We start from the raw sequence: 19,958 nt of genomic DNA on the forward strand, positions 1-19,958 counted from the left end.
TAAACAAATTCTACAAGGGATGGGTTTAAGTTATGTACAAGGTTAAAGCCTGCCATCTCATGCTGTGATTTACAAAGGGCAATAGTTACCCAGTGGGTTTGTTGTAATCTTGCACAAGTATCCTCTAACGTGCATGAGCAGTTTTGTTGACCGCACTGAAGACTGCCCAGCTTCTGTCCTGACATAATGGTGTGGCAGCACAATGTGAGGGTCTCCCTACGCTTTCAAATAAGATGCTTGCGTTTTGGAATGTTCATCGTCAAATTGCTGCAATGTTGTGGTCCCATTTTAAAGTGCTGTCATGCTGCTGAAACAGGCCACACTGTCTTCACTTGGAATGTTAGAGCAATGCAACACCAACCTCCCAGCTGTTTGCAATTCTCTGAAGTTGAAACCTGAACGTTCAGGAGCAGTGAGACACAATGTACCAGGCAGCACCTTATTAATGTTACCTGATGATGTGGAAATGAGGAACCCTGCAATCCTCAGATGGACAGCAGCGATTGTCATGATGTTTGTCTGTAATGTTTTGAATATAGTTTTGAAAAGCACTTTGTAATAACAGCAAATACTCCACTTCAGAATGTTAGGTTTTCCTTAAAAAAAATCTACTTTTAATTGAAATGCGATTCGTGCACAGCAACAGACATTTTTGTCGGGCCTTGGCCGTTTTAATAAATACAGTGATGGTTAAAGCAGCAAAACAACCAGGGTAAGCTTTGACAAATGCAATACACTGTATCACAGCATTAGGCACAATACCACACTCTTGATTATTGGCACAGGGTGGTGGTTCAACACAAATCCATTATAAAGTTCACCTATGCAGCGTCCATTTAAAAAAAATCTGAAGACAGATTATTTCTTTTTACTGTTATAAAACAGGATTGAATGATTTTATTAGCTATATAATAAAAGATAAGGTCACTGACATTTGGCCATACAGCTGCAGTCTGCAATCACTTGGTTAGCTCAGTTGGCTGGATGGCTGGTTTGTGATGCAGAGTGTTATCGACAGCACACATTCAATTTCTGCAGTTAGCTGGAGGTCACTGTGAGGATCCCCCTTCTCAAACTTCTTCCTTGGTTCAACCTACACTTGACAGTTTGGATTAAATGGGGAATTTAGGCTGAACTAATTAACACAAAAGTAAGAACATGGTGCAGAAGTTGACTGGAATCAGGTTCCAGAATTAAGTTGTAGATAACTTTATCAGAAAGTAGGGGGGGTTTTGCCATTTCTATTCAGACTATGAAATTGGTCTGCCACTTTTAAGGAACATGGAAGGAAAGGGTCATTGCATTATTTGGTGTTTAATTTACAAACACAACTAGTTGGGTTCCTGCTTCATTGTCTCCTTGCAATCCGACTACTACTATTTTTCTCATGACTAAGCATGGACTTGCACACTTGCTGCTGAAGTGAACCTTCAACATTTAAACCACTGACAAAGAAGAGGTCACAGGAGAACGTGGACTGGCCTGGTTTGAGGAATGCATGCTTCCAAATAAGCTAACACATTCAAATTTTGAAAGATGACACATTTAAATTTTGTCCACATCCAAAAATGATGTGCGATATTTTCTTTCCAACGTCTTTTGAAGACAGAAGTTCTCAGATAATTCTACCTCCCTTTGCTTTTATTACATTTCATCGCTTTATCTTTGTGCAATTCCCAATGTATTGAAGCACACCAATAAATATCACTGTCAGTGTGACCTGAAGTATTTTGATCTGCAATGTTTTCATTTTTCTTTCTTTGCACAATTTGGAAGTACTTGGTTTCTGGTCCATTCCCAGTGATATGGATGATACTGGAATCCATTGCATGGGGTAATTATTAGATTCACACCCAGCATTTCCTGTGCCACTATCCCATTTAATCCATAACCTGAGGGCTAAAGAGCTTCCTGCAGTACTTGTGTGTTCTGATGTTTCCTGAATTGATTCAGAGCAGTGGTTAGTTCCAACTTCGGCATCACATGAATCAGATTGGAATTTTTTCGGTCTCCTGAAGTATCAGACAGTTTGTTATGCCAACTCAGGCTTTGGAATATCTAAATCTCACTAACGTTATATTGAATTTTGCAGGTATTTTGATACACCCTCAGTAATAAATGTTTTTAAGTACTTACAATGTTCACTGTGTCAAATTGATAAATACAGCATATGTGCTTTCAAGCTTTGATTATTATTAATAATGTCATAAGGATATGATGCACTTTGAGTAACTTTATAAGGTGGCCAGATTTTGACTGGTATTGGGGGCTCAGTTTTTAAAAATTAGTATGAGCTGGAATGGGGATCATAAACATTGCATTTAATGCTATGGATTCCAGGATGTTATCTCAAAACTGAGATAGATACAATTTTGTCTGGGGACAAATTAAGTTTAAAGAGCAAATGTGGGAAATTCAAATTTCAAAACAGATCAGCCATGACTGAATGGACTGACAGAGAGAGCTGAGGGGCTAAAGGGTCTTAGGTTTATGCTTTTCTGCTCAGCCTGTGGAGTGAAATTTGTGCAATAATGCATTTTCATGCCATTGATTATGGAGAGATTAATTGGCTGTGCAAGTGTCATTGTTTCTTTTTGATTTAGTTGGTTACATTCACCTTGACCTTTTTGACCTCAGAATTTCTCTGACCCCAAGCCATGTTCTTTGATCACATTTTCACTAAAACAGCTTGTTGTGTTTAGAATTTAGCTCCGATTACAATTGGCAATGTCCATCGACCAGAGAAGAGAAAATCACATCTCAGCAAGTTCTGATTGGTTCATGATGTTGGTGTTTGATAAAATCCTTTGGAAGGGAATTTGTATTTTATATTCGGGGTGGGGGGTGGGATTCTAAGACTACACACAGGTGCTGCAGGTGCTGCATGAGATAGCAAGTTGATGTTCTCTTTTGTATTAGTGAATTTGAAGATTAAAAGACTAGCTGCCACACTGTGGGAAAGAAGCTGCAGTTTTTGGATTAAGCAAAATAGGGTCTCTGCAGAAGCTAACACTGCCACGAACGTAAGATTTAATTTAATGTCTCTAAAGTTCTGCCTCAGGAGAATTGCATTGTGTTGGGCCATTTAAGACAATGGCATGGTGGTCCACTTGTACTTGAGCACCGGGTGTCAGAGTGCGGCCTGTCTAATGTCACCTGCAATTTCCGGCCAACTCTTCAACTGTCCTACCACAATGCGCACTATCTGCACTCCCACCTCAGGTTGGTTGTGAGGGAGAAGGAATCTTCTCATTAGCAGCAGACTCTGCTGATTCCCACACCTGACTGATGCCCAGGGAGGAATGAACCAATGTGAATGCTCTTCTCCCTCTGTGCTGACAGACTGCAGCAGTATGGCAAACAGGATCAGCTTCCCTTCAATATTAGCAAAACAGTCAAGACAATGGCAGAAAAATTCCTGATGTTTTACGGTTGTCCTCAAATGCTTTGCACATTTCAAAGGTATAAGTTACAGTAATACAAAAGGTATGATTTATTACCATAGCTGTGTGCATTTTCATTTTTTTTATTAACAGATTCAAATTCTCATATAAAAGTACATATAACTTTTTTAACAGATTTAAAATGACTATAGATCAGCTGATTCAATTAGACATATCGTGCAGTTTTTTACATTTCTCCTCTCTGTGAACTCTACGTGCAATCTCACTCATGTCCAGATTTACTACATTTCACACTGTGTCTGGACACTGCCATGGACCAACCAGTTTCAACTCATTATTTTATATAATGAGACAGTTTATCACCACGAGCACATGAGGAATGGGTACAGACTGCGTACATCCAGGTAATGGATGTTCCTCATGTTCTAAGACAGAACAGAATCTGATTTTAAATAAGGAGTTTATTTAGGTCAATTAAGCACAAGTTTAAGTCAGGTAACCGGAGTTTGCACAACCTAGTTTTGTAGAGGATGGGAATGCATGATGGGTAACTAAAATGATACTATGCGAAGATAAAAGTGACATGAGGAGAACTCTCATCTACATCATTTGTGCTTGAGATGGCAGCTTCAATATCTTCCATTTCTGTCAGCTGCACACAGATCCAAAACATGAGGTGGTGATATGTGCGACAGAAACAAAAATTACTGGAGAAACTCAGTAGGTCTGGAAGCATCTGTGGAGAGAGAATCAGTTAAAGTTTTGAGTCTAGTGTCCCTCCTTCTGAAGAAGGGTTGCTGAACCTGAAACACTAACCCTCTGCACAGATGCTGCTAGCTGTGCTGAGTCTCCCCAGCAATTACGGTTTTGTTTCAGATTTTCAGCGTCTGCATTTTTTTATTTTATCTCAGTGTTTTGTGAGAGGGTGCTGACAATGTGAGGATTAAATACTATCCTGCATAAGCAGCAAGCACCTTCATTTTAAATTAAAATAGAAGGCTTCACTGACTTTTCTTTAAACCATTGAGAAAGATCACTGTGAGGGAAAAACACAGTCTTAAATAACAGCTATCCAAACTTTGAATGTCTGAATTGACTTACGAGTTGAAGAATTGGGTCAAGTTCTACATTTTCACTTTTGCTAAAGGATACACAGGTCGAATGTAAGCCTTGTCTTTACTGGTGCTGACTGACCTACCACATAGCTTGAACATATCTTGGTACAACTTCATTAGTCACCTGAAACCAGAAGTCCAAGAACAGAAGCTGCTGGAAAAGCTCAGCAGGTCTGGCAGCACCTGTGAAGAAAAATCAGAGTTAGCGTTTCAGGTCTGGTGGCCTTGCTTAGAACAGTTCTGAGGAAGGGTCACTGCACCCAACATGTTAACTCTGATGTTTCTTCACAGATGCTGCCAGAGCTGCTGAGCTTTTCCAGAAATTTCCATTTTTGTTTCTGGATTACAGCAGTTCTTTCAGCTTTTAAACCTAGCTGTGAGTGGAAACGATTCAATGCCTGCAATAAGTTTTGTTTTGAGATACCAGAGGACTCTAATGAATAATCCACAGACCATTCCATGTGGTGTCTTCTTGGTCAGAAGAAATGGTTACAAGAAATAAAGCTGATCATTTCAGAGTCTGAAGGGAATCGATAAGGTAGAAACAGGGAGGCCGTTTCCACTGGCAGGTGAAACCGGAACTAGGGGAAAAGCCTCAGAATAAGGGGGAGCAGATTTAGGACTGAGCTGAGGAGGAATTTTTCACCCAGGGAGTTGTGAATCTGTGGAATTCTCTGCCCAGGGAAGTGGTTGATGCTATCTCGCTGAGTGTTTTTAAGGCAAAGATAGATTTTTGAACAATGAAGGAATTAAGGGCTACAATAAGGGTAGGTGGAGCTGAGGCCATGAAAAGATCAGCCATGATCCTATTGAGTGGTGGAGCAGGCTCGCTGGGCCGGACGGCCCACTCCTGCTCCTGGTTCTTATGTAATTCCATTTCTGATCCTCTCAGAAACTGACATAGGAATCTGCCAATGATAATGTCACGTGTTCCATTAACAACCCAGTTCTTATAATTAGCTTGCTAATTAGTTTCCTTTTGATAAGTTGATGCTAGTTTATTTTACTGTTGCCTATTACTCTGTGGGATACTAAGGTATGAAAGCTAAACATGATCTGAATTTCTTTTAGATGGTGCTAATCATCACAGGAACTGAGCTTTGACAAAGGGTCAGTTAGACTCGAAACGTTCAGCTCTTTTCCCTCCTTACAGATGCTGCCAGACCTGCTGAGATTTTCCAGCATTTTCTCTTTTGATCACAGGACTTATTGCCTCCACTCAAATAGCAGATGAGAAGAATGTCAGAGTTAGGCTTTAAATACTTCCTCCAATGTCCCGACTCTGAATTTCAAAAGCCAGATTGGCTTCATCGTGATTCCCATTTCTAAACTAGCATCTACGCTATAATTACAATTTAATGTTCAAACATGTAGTAAAAAATTAAGGCTAAAATAGATAGATTCTTGATCCAAAGGGGAGTGAAGCATTATGGGTAAAGGGCGGGAAAGTGGGCGTGAGGAATGTCAGATCAGCCATGAGTGTACTGAATAGTGGAACTGGCTCGAGGGGCCAAATGGCCTACTCCTGTTTCTATTTCTTATGGCCTTAAGCATTTGGCTCCAACTTCTGACAATTAAAGTATTACTGCTGTATTTTAAAGATCGTTATTTTCTGACTCAAATTTCAAAGAAACACATCCTGCTGAATCATGACAGCTGAACTAGTAACCCCAAGGTTTTGTACATCTCTATCATCTCAATTGTTATTAAAAAAAGAGTCTAACTCTGTGAACTGATCTATAATGTAACCAATACTTTCTAACAGTACAATATGCAACTGGAACAAGAAAACCAAGCACACCGATGGTGTACAGTCGGTGCAGCTTCTTGCTAGCATGCAGCATATTACAGTACGCTCTGGTTAAAAGGTAATACTTTATTGAGGAGTGTTGTCATTCAGACGTGTTGGTGTGCTGTGTTCACCCAACACAGCGGGGGTATGCACCTGGCAGATTCAGAGTGTAGTCAGGAAAGCTGTTGAGTTGGGAATGAGCTGGGACCGTGCCAGGGATTACAGGGAAAGTGCTGAAAATGTGTTGCTGGAGAAGCGCAGCAGGTCAGGCAGCATCCAGGGAACAGGAGAATCGACGTTTCGGGCATAAGCCCTTCTTCAGGAATGAGCTGGGACCATGCCAGGAATTACAGAGAAAGTATCTGGGAGCTGTCCACAAAGTGTTGGTGATTGGAGCAGCCAGTACCTGGTTGAGATCGGTATGTCAGTAATTAAAGGACCTACATCCGACAATCAGCAACTTATATTGTCAATTGAATCAGGCAGTATGTACAAATGGGAGGACCAGGTACTGTCAGTGTGACTCACTTCATAAACCTGTAATTTGCATGATGCTTTGGATTTTTCTTTAGTGAGGGTGAAGAAGGGAGTTGGAGACTATATTAATGATTAGGAAACATCAAAGAACCATACAACATGGGAGGAGATTGTTCTGCCCATCATGCTGTTTGATAGAGTTATCCAATTAGTCCTCCCTCCTGATCATTCCCTCCAGTCCTGCATTATTTTATCTTCTCAAATAATTCAATTCTAACTCCCTGTTGAAAGTTAACGAAGTTAACTTATTGAAGTTAAACCCAGCACTCCTTCAGGCAGTGTATTCTGGACCTAGCGTAGCTTTCTGAGTGAAATGAAAGTGGTTCTTTTGGCCAATGACCTACAACCCATGCTTACTGCCCTCTCTGCAGTTTGTCTTTTGTACTCGAGCATGACTCTTCAGGGGGTCAAGCTCAGGGATTGGCAACGTACTCTCCATAAATCGCCAAGGAGATAGCGAGAATGTATTCTGTCCAATAGTGTACCTTTCACAAGTACATGTGCTCTTTTGTGTCACTATATTACCTCTTACATTGAATGTACTGTACATATTTTTTAGGACCTAACCACCACATTCTCTTGTTCAATTTACAATAATTTTTTTCTTTTTTTTGTTAAAGTAATAGAAAAGAGATTTTTTTTATCCAAATAGTTACAATAAGCAATCTGTGTCATTACCATCCACATGCACAGTTTTAAAGCTAAAACCTTGTGTGTTGTAGGATAGAAAAGTCGAACTCCAATGTGGATTCAGCAGGTCCCAGTGTTAAACATAGCTTGGAATCTCTTTTGTGCTCTCGCTTTCAGTGACTGTTGGATTGTTTCCTGTAATATCAAAAAAAGGGTTTAAACAAAGGTTAGAGTACAGCTTAATGTTTGTAATTTGAGATTGCACCCAAGTTTGCTGATTATGACAAGATGGGGGATAGCACTCAAGAGTGGATGCTTTTGCCAATTTTTATCCCCAGTGTTTGGCTGTCTGTAACCCGTCCCTCACTAAGACCCCCACACCCATCACATTGCTCTTCCTGGTCTGCATTGATTCCTGTCTCTCAATCCTTCCAATTTTAAAACCTCACCTTTTCATTTCAGACCTCGCAATGTCTCACCCATTTTCCCTTGATTCCTCATTCACTCCTAATCCATCCTTAGATTCTCTGGTTCTTCAAGTCCAACTACTGCTTTAAACTGCTGCCCTTTACCCCGTCAGCAGTGGTGCTGTCTTCAATAACCTAGGCCCAAACTTCTGCATTAATTCCATCAAACCTCCTTTCCTTTGGAAATGAATAAGAAATGCTACTTCTAGTGAAGATTTTGATGACCTCTACCTTTCCTTCCTTAGTGACAATTCTTTTCCTGCATTAAAGATACTCTGGCATTTGTATCATAATCACGCAAAACCAAATCAGTTGTCACAACAGTTGTACGAGTAGAGATTCCTTCAGCCTATTTCATTTTAACTCCAAACACACGCACATACCTATGGTATCTTCACCTCACTTTTTAAAACCAACTGAATAAGAATATTAGGCGCGAATGTGTGCCAAGATCTTGTCAGCTTTTATGCCATACTTTTGAAAGTAGATGAATTCATTCAATATCAGAGCTTGACGAGAGACAATATGAGGATACTATATTCCCATTAGTTTGGGCTGGATTCGAATCCACTTCTGCAGGTGTTGATCCATGACTTTGGGTTTCTTACATTGAGAAGTGGACAATACTTTGTCTTCCATTTTGTTTTTGTGGATGTTACATATTTAACATTGGCTTAATTGAGAAGCAAGAGTTACTCCAGCATAGTGCAGACAGAGTGAGACATTAAACTGAGATCTCAGCTGCCCTCCATTGCTCTATTTCAGAGAGGTTCTGGGGAGTCCTCCACACCAGCATTGATTCTTCAGTCAGCACCAGGCACCATGTATTTAATTGATAATGAATGTGGTTACTGTCTGTGAGATGTCACTGCACATAAATTGGCTCCTATGTTTTCTTGTATTACAATAGCAAGTCCACATTGAAAGTATTTAATTGGAACAGCTTGATGTACAACATAAATGCAAGAATCTCCTTTCTTCTTTGATAGATTGATCCATATGACATCTCCAGGTACCACGTATCTCATCAATGCTGATTGACTGCTAAGGCATTTAGTCTGAACAGGCAAGAGTTACTGAGTTTTTCTTCAATGATTAAATCATAATTATGTCCAGAAGAAATATAAAAGCATATTTTAAAAGTAGCTGTTGAGATTATTGACAGCTCAATTGGGAAAATATGGCACTTCATTTATTTTGGTCAATGTTGAAATAGCTGTGTCGCTAAAAAACACTTAACCAATCACACCCATCAAATGCATTTAAGAGCAGGAGTTCCCTGTGAGTTATTGTACTTCTGTAGTTTTATGGCTGATAATTGTGTCATAAAACTGTGAAATCAGGAGTAGAAATGATCGGAATTAACTTAATAACAATACACAATGAGGCAAAACCCATTGCATTTTAAACACTATTAGTCATCTGATTTTAAAGTGGTTTCTGGAGAACTATTTTCGGGAAGAACAGTAGCTTAACCAATCACCAGGAAATTGAAATACCTGGAATTTGTTTGACTAGTTTACCCATTTTGATTTACATGGATATTTAAATAAGTACATGAATAATGTTTTGGATGGATATGGGCCAAGCACAGATAGGTGGGACTCATTCAATTTGGGGTTATGGTCAGCATGGACTGATTGGACTAAAGAGTCCGTTTTCATGTTGTATGACACTGACTCTATGAAAGTCAGGGTCGAGATGACCAAAGATTGGTAACATCCCAAAGCTGTGTAATTTGTAATTCAGAAATTTCCAGAGATTCGGGCTGGGGTCTATGGGACATTTCACTGCGAGTGGTTTGATAAATATTAATAAATATCCAAAGAAGCTATAATTGTGAGGAAAGTTAAAGTGAAACAATTGGAGCATTGAGAAAAAATAGATTTAGTGGAGCAAGTGAGCCCTGGAGTGATTAGAAACTGTTTTACATTTGTTTTAATATTTCAGAAGGGTTGGCAAAGCTTATTGAAGCATTGAGTGGTGCAAGCACTGAACGGCAGCTGATAGGAAATGTAGCAACTGAGAAAAGAACATGTCAATCAATCAATCCCTTTGCATGCTAAAGCCTCAGTCAGCTTGCTGTCTATAGAAAAGACAAAAGAAATATATTAGCAGAAATCATGCATTACTTTTAAACAGTTCAAGAAACCTCTCGACTGAAAACAAACTCTCTCCAATTCTACCTTGTGATGGATTAACATGAAGGAGTACATTCCATTTCTAACGTGTATTCTTGTTTGAACATTTTAAGAATCTCCCCAGGATGGTTTGCCATGTTAAAGTTACATATAAATGCAAGTTGTTGTGCTTCTTTCGCAGGCCAATGGGGACTAGTCTGGAACACAGCAAGATCCCATTGGAGAGTACGTGCTCAAAGAAAGAATAATGAAATAGATCCCAGAAGTTCCATTTGTTCACTAAGTTTTAAACTTCAAGCTTGATCTACATTTAATTCTTTGATTTGCTCCCATCATTGATACTAAATCATTTGCCTTCTATTCTTATTTCATCATCTCCAGACAAGATGATTGGTAACAACACTTGTATAAATCGGATACCTCTGTACAAATGGCCACTAAAGATCAGGTACAGGCGCTCATTAACTGACCCTAGGGCTTTCGCCCTTGCCAATTTGGGAATGCCACTTATTCCCATATTCTCCAAAATGATGGAGCATTGAGGATTAGTGATTTACCATGTGAGGACCTGCTCATTCACACTCTACTATATTTGTTTGTAACCTATCATAAACTTGCTGTTATATTGGTGACCCAGAGCCTTATTATTGCAGGCCACTGACATCACCCTCAGGCACTGCAACTGTGGCTAACTCCAACCTTTCAAACCTCCTGTTTTAGCTTTGAATCAAACCTATAGGATCATGACTGGGAGAATACAGCTATAATGCAGATTAAGCAACAGCATGGGTGTCCCTGTTATTTGAGACAATGATATAGTTCTAAGACACTTGGGAAAACACTGCACATCACTGACTGCTGTGAACTGTGCCTGGCTGTTCCTACTTTTTAAAACTTTGATTAAAATCTTTAACAACATTCTACTGGAATCTTGGGAACCACTTGCTGCTGACATCAAACCAGTCTTGACCTTACATTCAAAATGTTCCTTAGAACTGCAGTGCTAGGAATAAAAGGTAAGACTCATTGTCCTACCAATTAAGGGCAACTTGTGTATTAGCATGCCTAAGTGTTCCCATTAATGTTGATTGCTTTCGGATACTTTTGTCGTCCTGACTTGTTATGCTTGGAAACTTGTGATTTGTATAATGGATGATTGGGAGTATAGTAATTGCTGTACAATGCTCAAGGGATTTGGCAGATGTGAGAGTGAAGACTGATGGCAGCCTTTGTAGAGATGGGCAGCACACAGTATGCAGTCCCATTGAAAGATTCATCGACTATAAAGGTGATAGGCAGGAGACATGGAGGCTCACCCCTTGTTGTCAGCAGAGACCAGCCGTACCTATGAACCAGGAGTATTGTCATTTCAATTTGGAGAGATATGGGCCACACACAGGCAAATGGGATTAATTCAGTTGGAGAAACTTGGTCAGCATGGACGAGTTGGACCGAATACTATGTTTCTGTGCTGTAAGATTTGATTAGCAAGTTTTCAGATGACACTAAGATTGGTGGAGTAGCAGATAGTGAAGGGGACCATCAGAGAATGCAGCAGAATACAGATAGATTGGAGAATTGGGCGAGGTGATGTATTTTGGAAGATCCAATTCAAAAGCAAACTATACAGTAAATGGAAAAGCCCTGGGGAAAATTGATGTACGGAGAGATCGGGTGTTTGAGTCCATTGTACCCTGAAGGCAGCAATGCAGGTTGATAGAGTGTTCAAGAAGGCATACGGCATCCTTTTTTTCATCAGACGGGGTATTGAGTATAAGAGTTGGCAGGTCATGTTACAAGTTACATAAGACTTTGGTTCAGCCACATTTGGAATACTGTGTACAGTTCTGGTCACCACATTACCAGAAGGATGTGGATGCTCTGGGGAGGGTGCAGAGGAGGTTCACCAGGATGTTGCCTGGTATGGAGGGTGCTAGCTATGAAGAGAGATTACTAGATCAGATCAGATTATTAGATCAGTGTGGAAACAGGCCCTTCGGCCCAACAATTCCACACTGACCCGCCGAAGCACACCAACCCAGACCCATTCCCCTACATTTACCCCTGCACCTAACACTACGGCCAATTTAGCATGGCCAATTCACCTGACCTGCACATCTTTGGACTGTGGGAGGAAACCAGAGCACCCGGAGGAAACCCACGCAGACACAGGGAGAATGTGCAAACTCCACACAGTCAGTCGCCTGAGGCGGGAATTGAACATGGGTCTCTGGCGCTGTGAGGCAGCAGTGCTAACCACTGTGCCGAGGTTGAGTAGATTGGGATTATTTTCTTTAGAAAGATGGAGGTTGAGGAGGGACCTGATGGATGTCTACAAAGTCATGAGAGGCAGAGACAGGGTGGATAGCAAGAAGCTTTTTCCCAGAGTGGGGGACTCAATTACTAGGGGTCATGAGTTCAATGTAAGAGGGGAAAGGTTTAAGGGAGATATGCGTGGAAAGTTCTTTACGCAGAGGCTAGTGGGTGGAGGGTGGCTGCCAGTTGAGGTGGTAGAGATGGGCACAATAGTGTCATTTAAGATGTATCCAGATGGAGACATGAGTGGGCAGGAGGCAGAGGGATACAGATCCTTAGAAAATAGGTGACAGGTTTAGGTAGAAGATCTGGATCGGTGCAGGCTTGGAGGGCCGAAGGGCCTGTTCCTGTGCTGTAAGGTTCTTTGTTTTTTGACACTTTGTTTGTGCCCTGGGAAATGCTCCGAGGTAGAGATTCTGGATTCAGGCTGATTTTTTCTTTTGGCTCTGTTTTCAATGGTCAGATCTCATAGGACAGCAGGGTAGCTTCCAGCCTGGCCCATCAGTGTTAAACTCTCACCTGGGATATTTGAAACTAATCCCATTTCGCTAGCGCCACAGCCTGGACTATAAACCTGAGATATGGATATCAGAGCTTGGGGACAGTTCTTCCTTTTAATGAATTAGGGGAAGATTCCCTTGTCTGCATTTGCATTTTCTCTGTGGCTGTCACCTGAACAGCCAACAAATAGTCTGAAAAAGGCTGCACCCTGTGGTGGGACTAAAGAGTATAGTATATCCTGAAAACATTTCTGCAGGATCTAACACTCAGTTATCACATAGAGAGGTTTCAACTGAGAAAAATAGAGAATAAAAATTCTGTGCAGTAATGTTCCCTTTGAATATTTAGTGTTTTCATCACACATCTCTAAGCTAATCAATACAGGTATGTCAATGTCGAGTTTAAATTAAAATGGTTGAGAAGAATTGATGAGAGCCATTGAAATTCTACAGCATGGGAGAACCCATTCAACCCTCATACCTGAGATTGTGTTTTCAAAAAGCCTTCTGATTAAAGTCATTCCCTGCTCTTTCCACTTAGCTCATCAAAACTGTCTGTTTTTAAAACATTTGCTCAATTCCTTCTTGAAAGTTATCAAAAATGCATCAACCACCTTACCAGGCACTGAGTTCCAGACCATAATGATTTGTTGTATTAAAAAAATACTCTTTTCCCACATTCCCCTGTTTATTTGCCAATTATTTTGAAATGCTATTTGTATATGAATGTCAGTTAAGCACAATTTCTATTCTCCATTGTTTAATAGGATTTTAATAAATACTCATGTTTGCATTACAGTTAAATATAATCATTAGTCACAGTCTCAAAAGGAGATCAGCATCAAGTGGAAAGTTGGAAGAGTTTGGGTGTGGCCATGTGGAAAACCAAGCTCCCTACCGATCACAGAGGATGCTGGAGAAACTCAGCAGGTTTGGCAGCATCTGTGCTGAGAGATAGAGTTCACATTTCAGGTCCCACGACCCTTTGAGGGGCATGGATAGGGTAAATAGGCAAGATCTTTTCCCTGGGAAGGGGGAAGTCCAGAATTAAAGGGCATAGGTTTAGGGTGAGAGGGGTAAGATTTAAAGAGCAAATTTTTCATGCAGAGCGTGTTGCGTGTATGGAATGAGCTCCCAGAGGAAGTGGTGGAGGCTGGTACAATTACATTTAAAAGGTATCTGGGTGGGTACATGAATAGGAAGGGTTTAGAAGGATATGGGCCCAGTGCTGGCAAATGGGACTAGATTAGGTTGGGATATCTGGTCAGCATGGATGAGTTGGACCGAAGGGTCTATTTCCATGCTGCACATATCTGTGACTCTATGACTGATTGTACCTCAGAAAAAAATTGGTATATATGTTGAAGGTGGGGTGAGGAAGGGAAGGGGAGGAGTAAACAATGTGTGGAGGTAGAGCTCAAAGAGAGACAAAGGAGTGGGTAATGGTCAGAACTGTTAGTGACTGACAATGGATTGTGTGTGGTAGCAGCCCATGTGTTGACAAGTCTGGGAAGTTGAACTCATTGAGTCCAGATGACTGCAGGGTTCCCAGGCAGAAAATGAGGTGCTGTTCTTCCAGCTGTTGCTAAGCTTTACTGGAGCACAGCAGCAGGGCTGAGGCAGGGATGTTGGCCAGGGAACACAGTGAAGGGACACCAGATTTTGTTTTGGATTTCCAGCATCTGCAATTCTTTCCTTTTTTCCTACTGATCACACTATCCTTCTCTCAAACTGATTTTACACTCATAGAAAATTAAGACTATGATTTTGAAAAATGTTGCTTTAATTTTTGTTATGGCTGAAACACACTGAAAATCTGGGATAATCACTTTAAGATTACTGACAACAGGAAGTCACAGAGCTGTACAGATTGTGATTCTGGGTCGAGAGTGTGGTGCTGGAAAAGCACAGCAGGTCAGGCAGCATCTGAGGAGAAGGAAAATTGACATTTCGGGCATAAGCCCTTCAACAGGAATCAACCTGACCGGCTGTGCTTTCCCAACAACACACTCTTGACTCTGATCTCCAGCATCTGCCAGTCCTCACTTTCACCTCCAGATTGTGACTCTGTACAAGGACGGTCAAGTGTACTCAAGAGGAACATGATTCGGAGATGCCGGTATTGGACTGGGGTGTACAAAGTTAAAAATCACACAACACCAGGTTATAATCCAACAAGTTTAATTGGAAGCACTAGCTTTCGGAGCGACGCTCCATCAGTTGATTCATCAGGCAATCACCTGATGAAGGAGCGTCGCTCTGAAAGCTAGTGTGCTTCCAATTAAACTAGCTGGACTATAACCTGGTGTTGTGTGATTTTTAACTCAAGAGGAACAGGTTGTTATGAATAAAACACTGAGGAGAAAATCTCAAATGTGAGAGTAGCAGCCTCCACTCCTCATACTAATCCCTACCACCCACTCTCACTAAGGTTAAACAGTAGACTAGATTCTCTACATTGTGGAAACAGACCCTTCAGCCCAACAAGTCCACACCGACCCTCCGAAGGGAAACCCACCCAAACCCATTCCCATACCCTATATTTACCCTGACTAACGCACCTATCACCGTGGGCAATTTAGTATGGCCAATTCACCTGGCCTGCACATCTTTGGACTGTGGGAGGAAACCAGAGCACCCGGAGGAAACCCGCACAGACACGGGGAGAATGTGCAAACTCCACACAGACAGTCGGGAATCAAACCCAGGACCCTGGGCCACTGTGCCACCCTAGTATCACTTGATACAATTTTTTAAAATTTATTGATAGGGCGTTGACAACACTGACAAGACCAGGTCCTATTGGCCACACCTAATTATTCAGGGGACAGCTGAGAGTCTGGTGTCACATTGAGGACAGCAGATTTCTTTCTCCAAAGGCATTAATGAACCAGATGGATTTTTTTTCTGACAATAGTCCCATCATCAGACTCTTAATTCCAGATTTTTATTGAATTCAAATTTTACCATCTGCTGTGGCAGGATTTGAATCTAGGACCCCACAACATTAGCTGGGAATAACAATCCAGCAATAATACCACCAGGCCAGCGTCTCCCCTTCCATTAATTAGTTTGCTGGGTTAGCAGAAAAACGCTTTAATGACAATGGGAAAGAACATTGGCTAGTTAAGCTTTGCATTTGTGCAAACAGCAAAACAGAGGCATTGAATCTGGGTAAAAACAATGACTGCAGATGCTGGAAACCAGAGTCTAGATTAGAGTGGTGCTGGAAAAGCACAGCGGTTCAGGCAGCATCCGAGGAGCAGGAAAATCAACATTTTGGCAAAAGCCCTTCATCAGGAATAGAGGTAGAGTGCCTGCAGGGGGGTCACTGAATCTCACTAGCAATGCCTGTTCTCAGTGCAGTGCACACAAAATACTTGTAAGAGCAGTAGACTCAGCCATGAAACCTCCTCACTGCTGTTCATTAAGATCATTGCTGACCTCTAACCTCAAATCTACTTTCCCAACAATCTCCAAATCCCTTTTAGGGTCCAAATATTTATATATGTGAGCCTTGAATACGCTCAATGTGTGAGTGTCTGTATATACATACCTGGGATATAGAAATCCTAAAATCTCTAACCCCAAAATATTTAACCCTTAGGGAAGAATTTTCTCCTCATCTGAATCTTACAGGATTAGTCCTGTACCTATGATTTCTAATTCTGAACTCTCCATCCTGGGTAAACATCTTGCAATATCACCAGACCACAGTCCATCGCGTTACCTGGAGTCTCCATTTTAATTAAATAAATGTTTTATATCTTGTGTAACCCTTACCTTGGTGTGTGCAATTCAATTAAGTAATTCACGAGCAAGGTTTTCAGCTAAAAAACCAAAAAAGATCATTTCTGGTCACAATCACCCTGAACAATGTGATGTCACACAATGTTCTCACACTTGTACACATATACACTTTAAGAGACTTTCACAAACTAAAGTTAACTCAATCTCTAATTTCATATCTCTGGTCTGCCATGTAGCAGATCACATTGGTTTCTTGAAGGCACTTGATGTTTTAAAGTTGAAATGAAGTGTTCACTGCAGTTGTGAGGCTTCTTGTAGTCTAATATCTAGAAGGTTGGTTCCCAGGGGAACTTAGAAACTGGGACAAGCTGCACACTTTGGTTATTTGGTGATTTGAAGTTAGTTTCTGTGTCTAGTTCATAGGCTGGCTGATGTATAATTGTTCCATTGGATCAGACAGAGGACAGACAATATAAACGTTTGTGTCTCACCATGTGGCTTTTCAGCCATTTCATGTCTTCCTTGTTGTGAGGTGTCCATGTTGATTCTCAATCCTGTATTATGGATTCACACTTCTGGAGGCTCACCCAATCTAGTCTGGTTGGGGGAAGACCCCACGCTGCAATGGGAAATTGATAGAGGCTCTGGAGTTTGGATCTTTTTTGAAGCCTCAGAGCAGAACGCCTTTTGTGTAAGCCTGTTTTTAAAGTGATATGTGAATTCTCTGAATAACTGTAAATATCCAGATTTAATTAGGTGTTTGTCAGAGACAGAGGTTTGTAGTCCAAATATCAAAGGCAGATGATTTTTTTGGCAGCTACCCAGACAGCTTGTTTGTGTCCAAAACTCACTGCAGTCATAAAAAGCTATTGCTAGATATACCCATTGATCTTTGCTGAGGTCTACTTTCACCTTTCTATTCCTGTGACTTTGAGGATGAAGTATATTCTGTGCTTTATCTGGCTTTAACTAGCTTATATCAGAAATCCATTCCACGGTGAGTATTGCTTTGTCTGAGATCAGAGATATTTGTCAGTACTATATGTGGAGGATTACAATGTTGAGGAAGTCAGTGACTCAGATGACCATCCAACTGTTCTGTAAAATCCGACACGGATTGATTCAGAACTCCTAATCTCTTTGGAGCAGAGAGAAAGAGATGTCAAGGATGAAGAACACATCCATAGAAACAACAGTGAAAACTTTTTAAGATACAATGAGATTACGGAAATCCTCCTTCTCTCTCAGGCAGCGGGAACAGTAAATGACAGCATTTGAACTGACAGACCTATGTGAGATTGCCCAGGTCTCCTGCTGGTTGCTTAAACATCCTCCTTGTTGATAATACCATCCTGGGGAGGGCATCATGAAAAAGACCCTATCGAGCAGATCCAGTGAGTACAACAAACAAGGTTCAATGTCAACTCTTTTTCTGGACAAAAAGATGTCCACAATATTGTGGGAATTTGTTACACATTGCCTAGAAATGTGTTTATGGGTTTTAAATGAATTTGGAAAATCTGTCATTTAGTATTTGCAGTTACTTGAACTGGCTAGTGCATAGCAATCATATTCGAGAAGGATATGAAATTTAACAGCAGAGCAGAATTTCCTTCTTATTCTAATGAATCAGGCTGTAATATTGCTTCGAATAGTTTTTAAATGTTAATAGTGTTGTCACCCTTTCTGTACAATAGGATCAGTTTTGTTTTTCACAGTTCCAATAGATGTTCAATTGATGAACAGGACTGATTGATAATTATCAATGAATGACATTCAATTACTGAACCCATTACTGCACTTACAAGCCTTCATTCAAGAACCACCTCTGCATTTTCATTTGATTTTTCATTGCTTACTCTTTGGGTATCAGAGTGGAAACCTTATAGCCTGAGAAGTGCTCAAATCCGAATTCTCGGGTAATGAGTCCGGTGGCAATATTCTTGATGTTTGAGTATGTAATCCAGGTGTTTTTTTGTTGTTTAGCTATGCATCATTATGCTGCGTTGATGGCTTGTGATGATCCCACAAGATCAATGCTTACACCCTTTACCATCTGCAATACCCCTGTGAACAGCTATCTGTTTATTTGCTCCTAGCTCCCCTTAACACCCATCCCCAGCCCTGACAAAGGGTTACATCTGAAACATTGACTTCTCCACCTCCTGATGCTGCCTGGCTTGCTGTGTTCTCCCAGCACCCTGCTTATCCGCCCTTGGATTCCAGAATCTGCAATTTTACTTGTTTCTAACCCTTGTTTTCATGATAGCCCTGATAAAATAAAGTTATCAAGTTAAGGAAATTGGAAGTTTCTTTTATGATTTTGGATTTAGCACTGGGGATGAACTGCATACGGAAGAAACTCGATATTGTCTATGTGATGTTGCGAGTTCATCTTGAGGACCCTAGTACTGATGTGAACACACAACTGCTCCAATGTAATGGGAATTGAGAAGGCTTTAGATTTCTAAAGTGCATTTCACAACCTCCAACCATCACAAAGTGCCTCAGTTATCGCTGTGCTCTGCCTGTTGCAACTCCATCCTCCTCCCTGATGATTGGTGACTCTGAGATTGTTTGCACCATTGATGCTGTGATTGACTCATAGCTGAGCGTCTGACCACAGGTCGCTAAGACCGGCTGATTCCACACATCGAATGTCACCTGACTCTGCCCCTGCCTCCAGCCATGCAAATCCTCACCGCTGACTTTGATATATATTAATTATCCTCATGAATTCCTAGCTGAGTCGCCACATACACTGCAGGGGCTGAAGATGGAGGCTTACCACCAATAAATGCTAACCCAACCAGCATTACCCAATCCCATCAAAGAATAAAGAAAAATAAAATGACCTCCATAAACATACAGTCACAGAGATATACAGCATGGAAACAGACCCTTTGGTTCAACTCGTCCATACCATTCAGATATCCTAAATCAATCTCGTCCCATTTACCAGCATTGGGCCTATGTCCCTCCAAACCCTTCCTATTCATATACCCATCCAGATGCCTTTTAAATGTTGCAATTGTATCAGCCTCCACCACTTCCTCTGGCAGCTCATTCCATACACGCACCACCCTCTGTGTGAAAAAGTTGACCCTTAGGTCCCTTTTATATCTTTCCCCTCTCACCAAAAACCTATGCCCTCTAGTTTTGGACTCCCCCACCCCAGGGAAAAGACCTTGTCTATTTATCCTAATTATGTCCCTCATGATTTTACAAACATCTATAAGGTCACCCCTCAGCCTCCGATGCTCCAGGAAAACATCCCCGGTCTCTCTGTGTAGCTCAACCCTCCAA

At 41.1% G+C, this 19,958-nt stretch overlaps 1 protein-coding gene across 1 annotated transcript in view; it reads right to left on the reverse strand.

The window, feature by feature from the left end:
- Positions 1-592: 592 nt before the first annotated feature.
- Positions 593-19,958, reverse strand: part of LOC122561354 (VPS10 domain-containing receptor SorCS1-like) — a 1,223,550-nt gene continuing 1,204,184 nt past the window's right edge. Inside the window, exon 27 of the mRNA XM_043713087.2 lies at positions 593-7,673. Within this exon, the coding sequence (XP_043569022.2) occupies positions 7,615-7,673 (59 nt within the window). The 3' untranslated portion in view covers positions 593-7,614. The remainder of the gene's footprint in view (positions 7,674-19,958) is intronic.

Source organism: Chiloscyllium plagiosum, unplaced genomic scaffold, assembly GCF_037043375.1.
Source record: "Chiloscyllium plagiosum isolate Xiang-an unplaced genomic scaffold, Cpla_swu_hap1 HiC_scaffold_22, whole genome shotgun sequence".
Taxonomy (NCBI): domain Eukaryota; kingdom Metazoa; phylum Chordata; class Chondrichthyes; order Orectolobiformes; family Hemiscylliidae; genus Chiloscyllium; species Chiloscyllium plagiosum.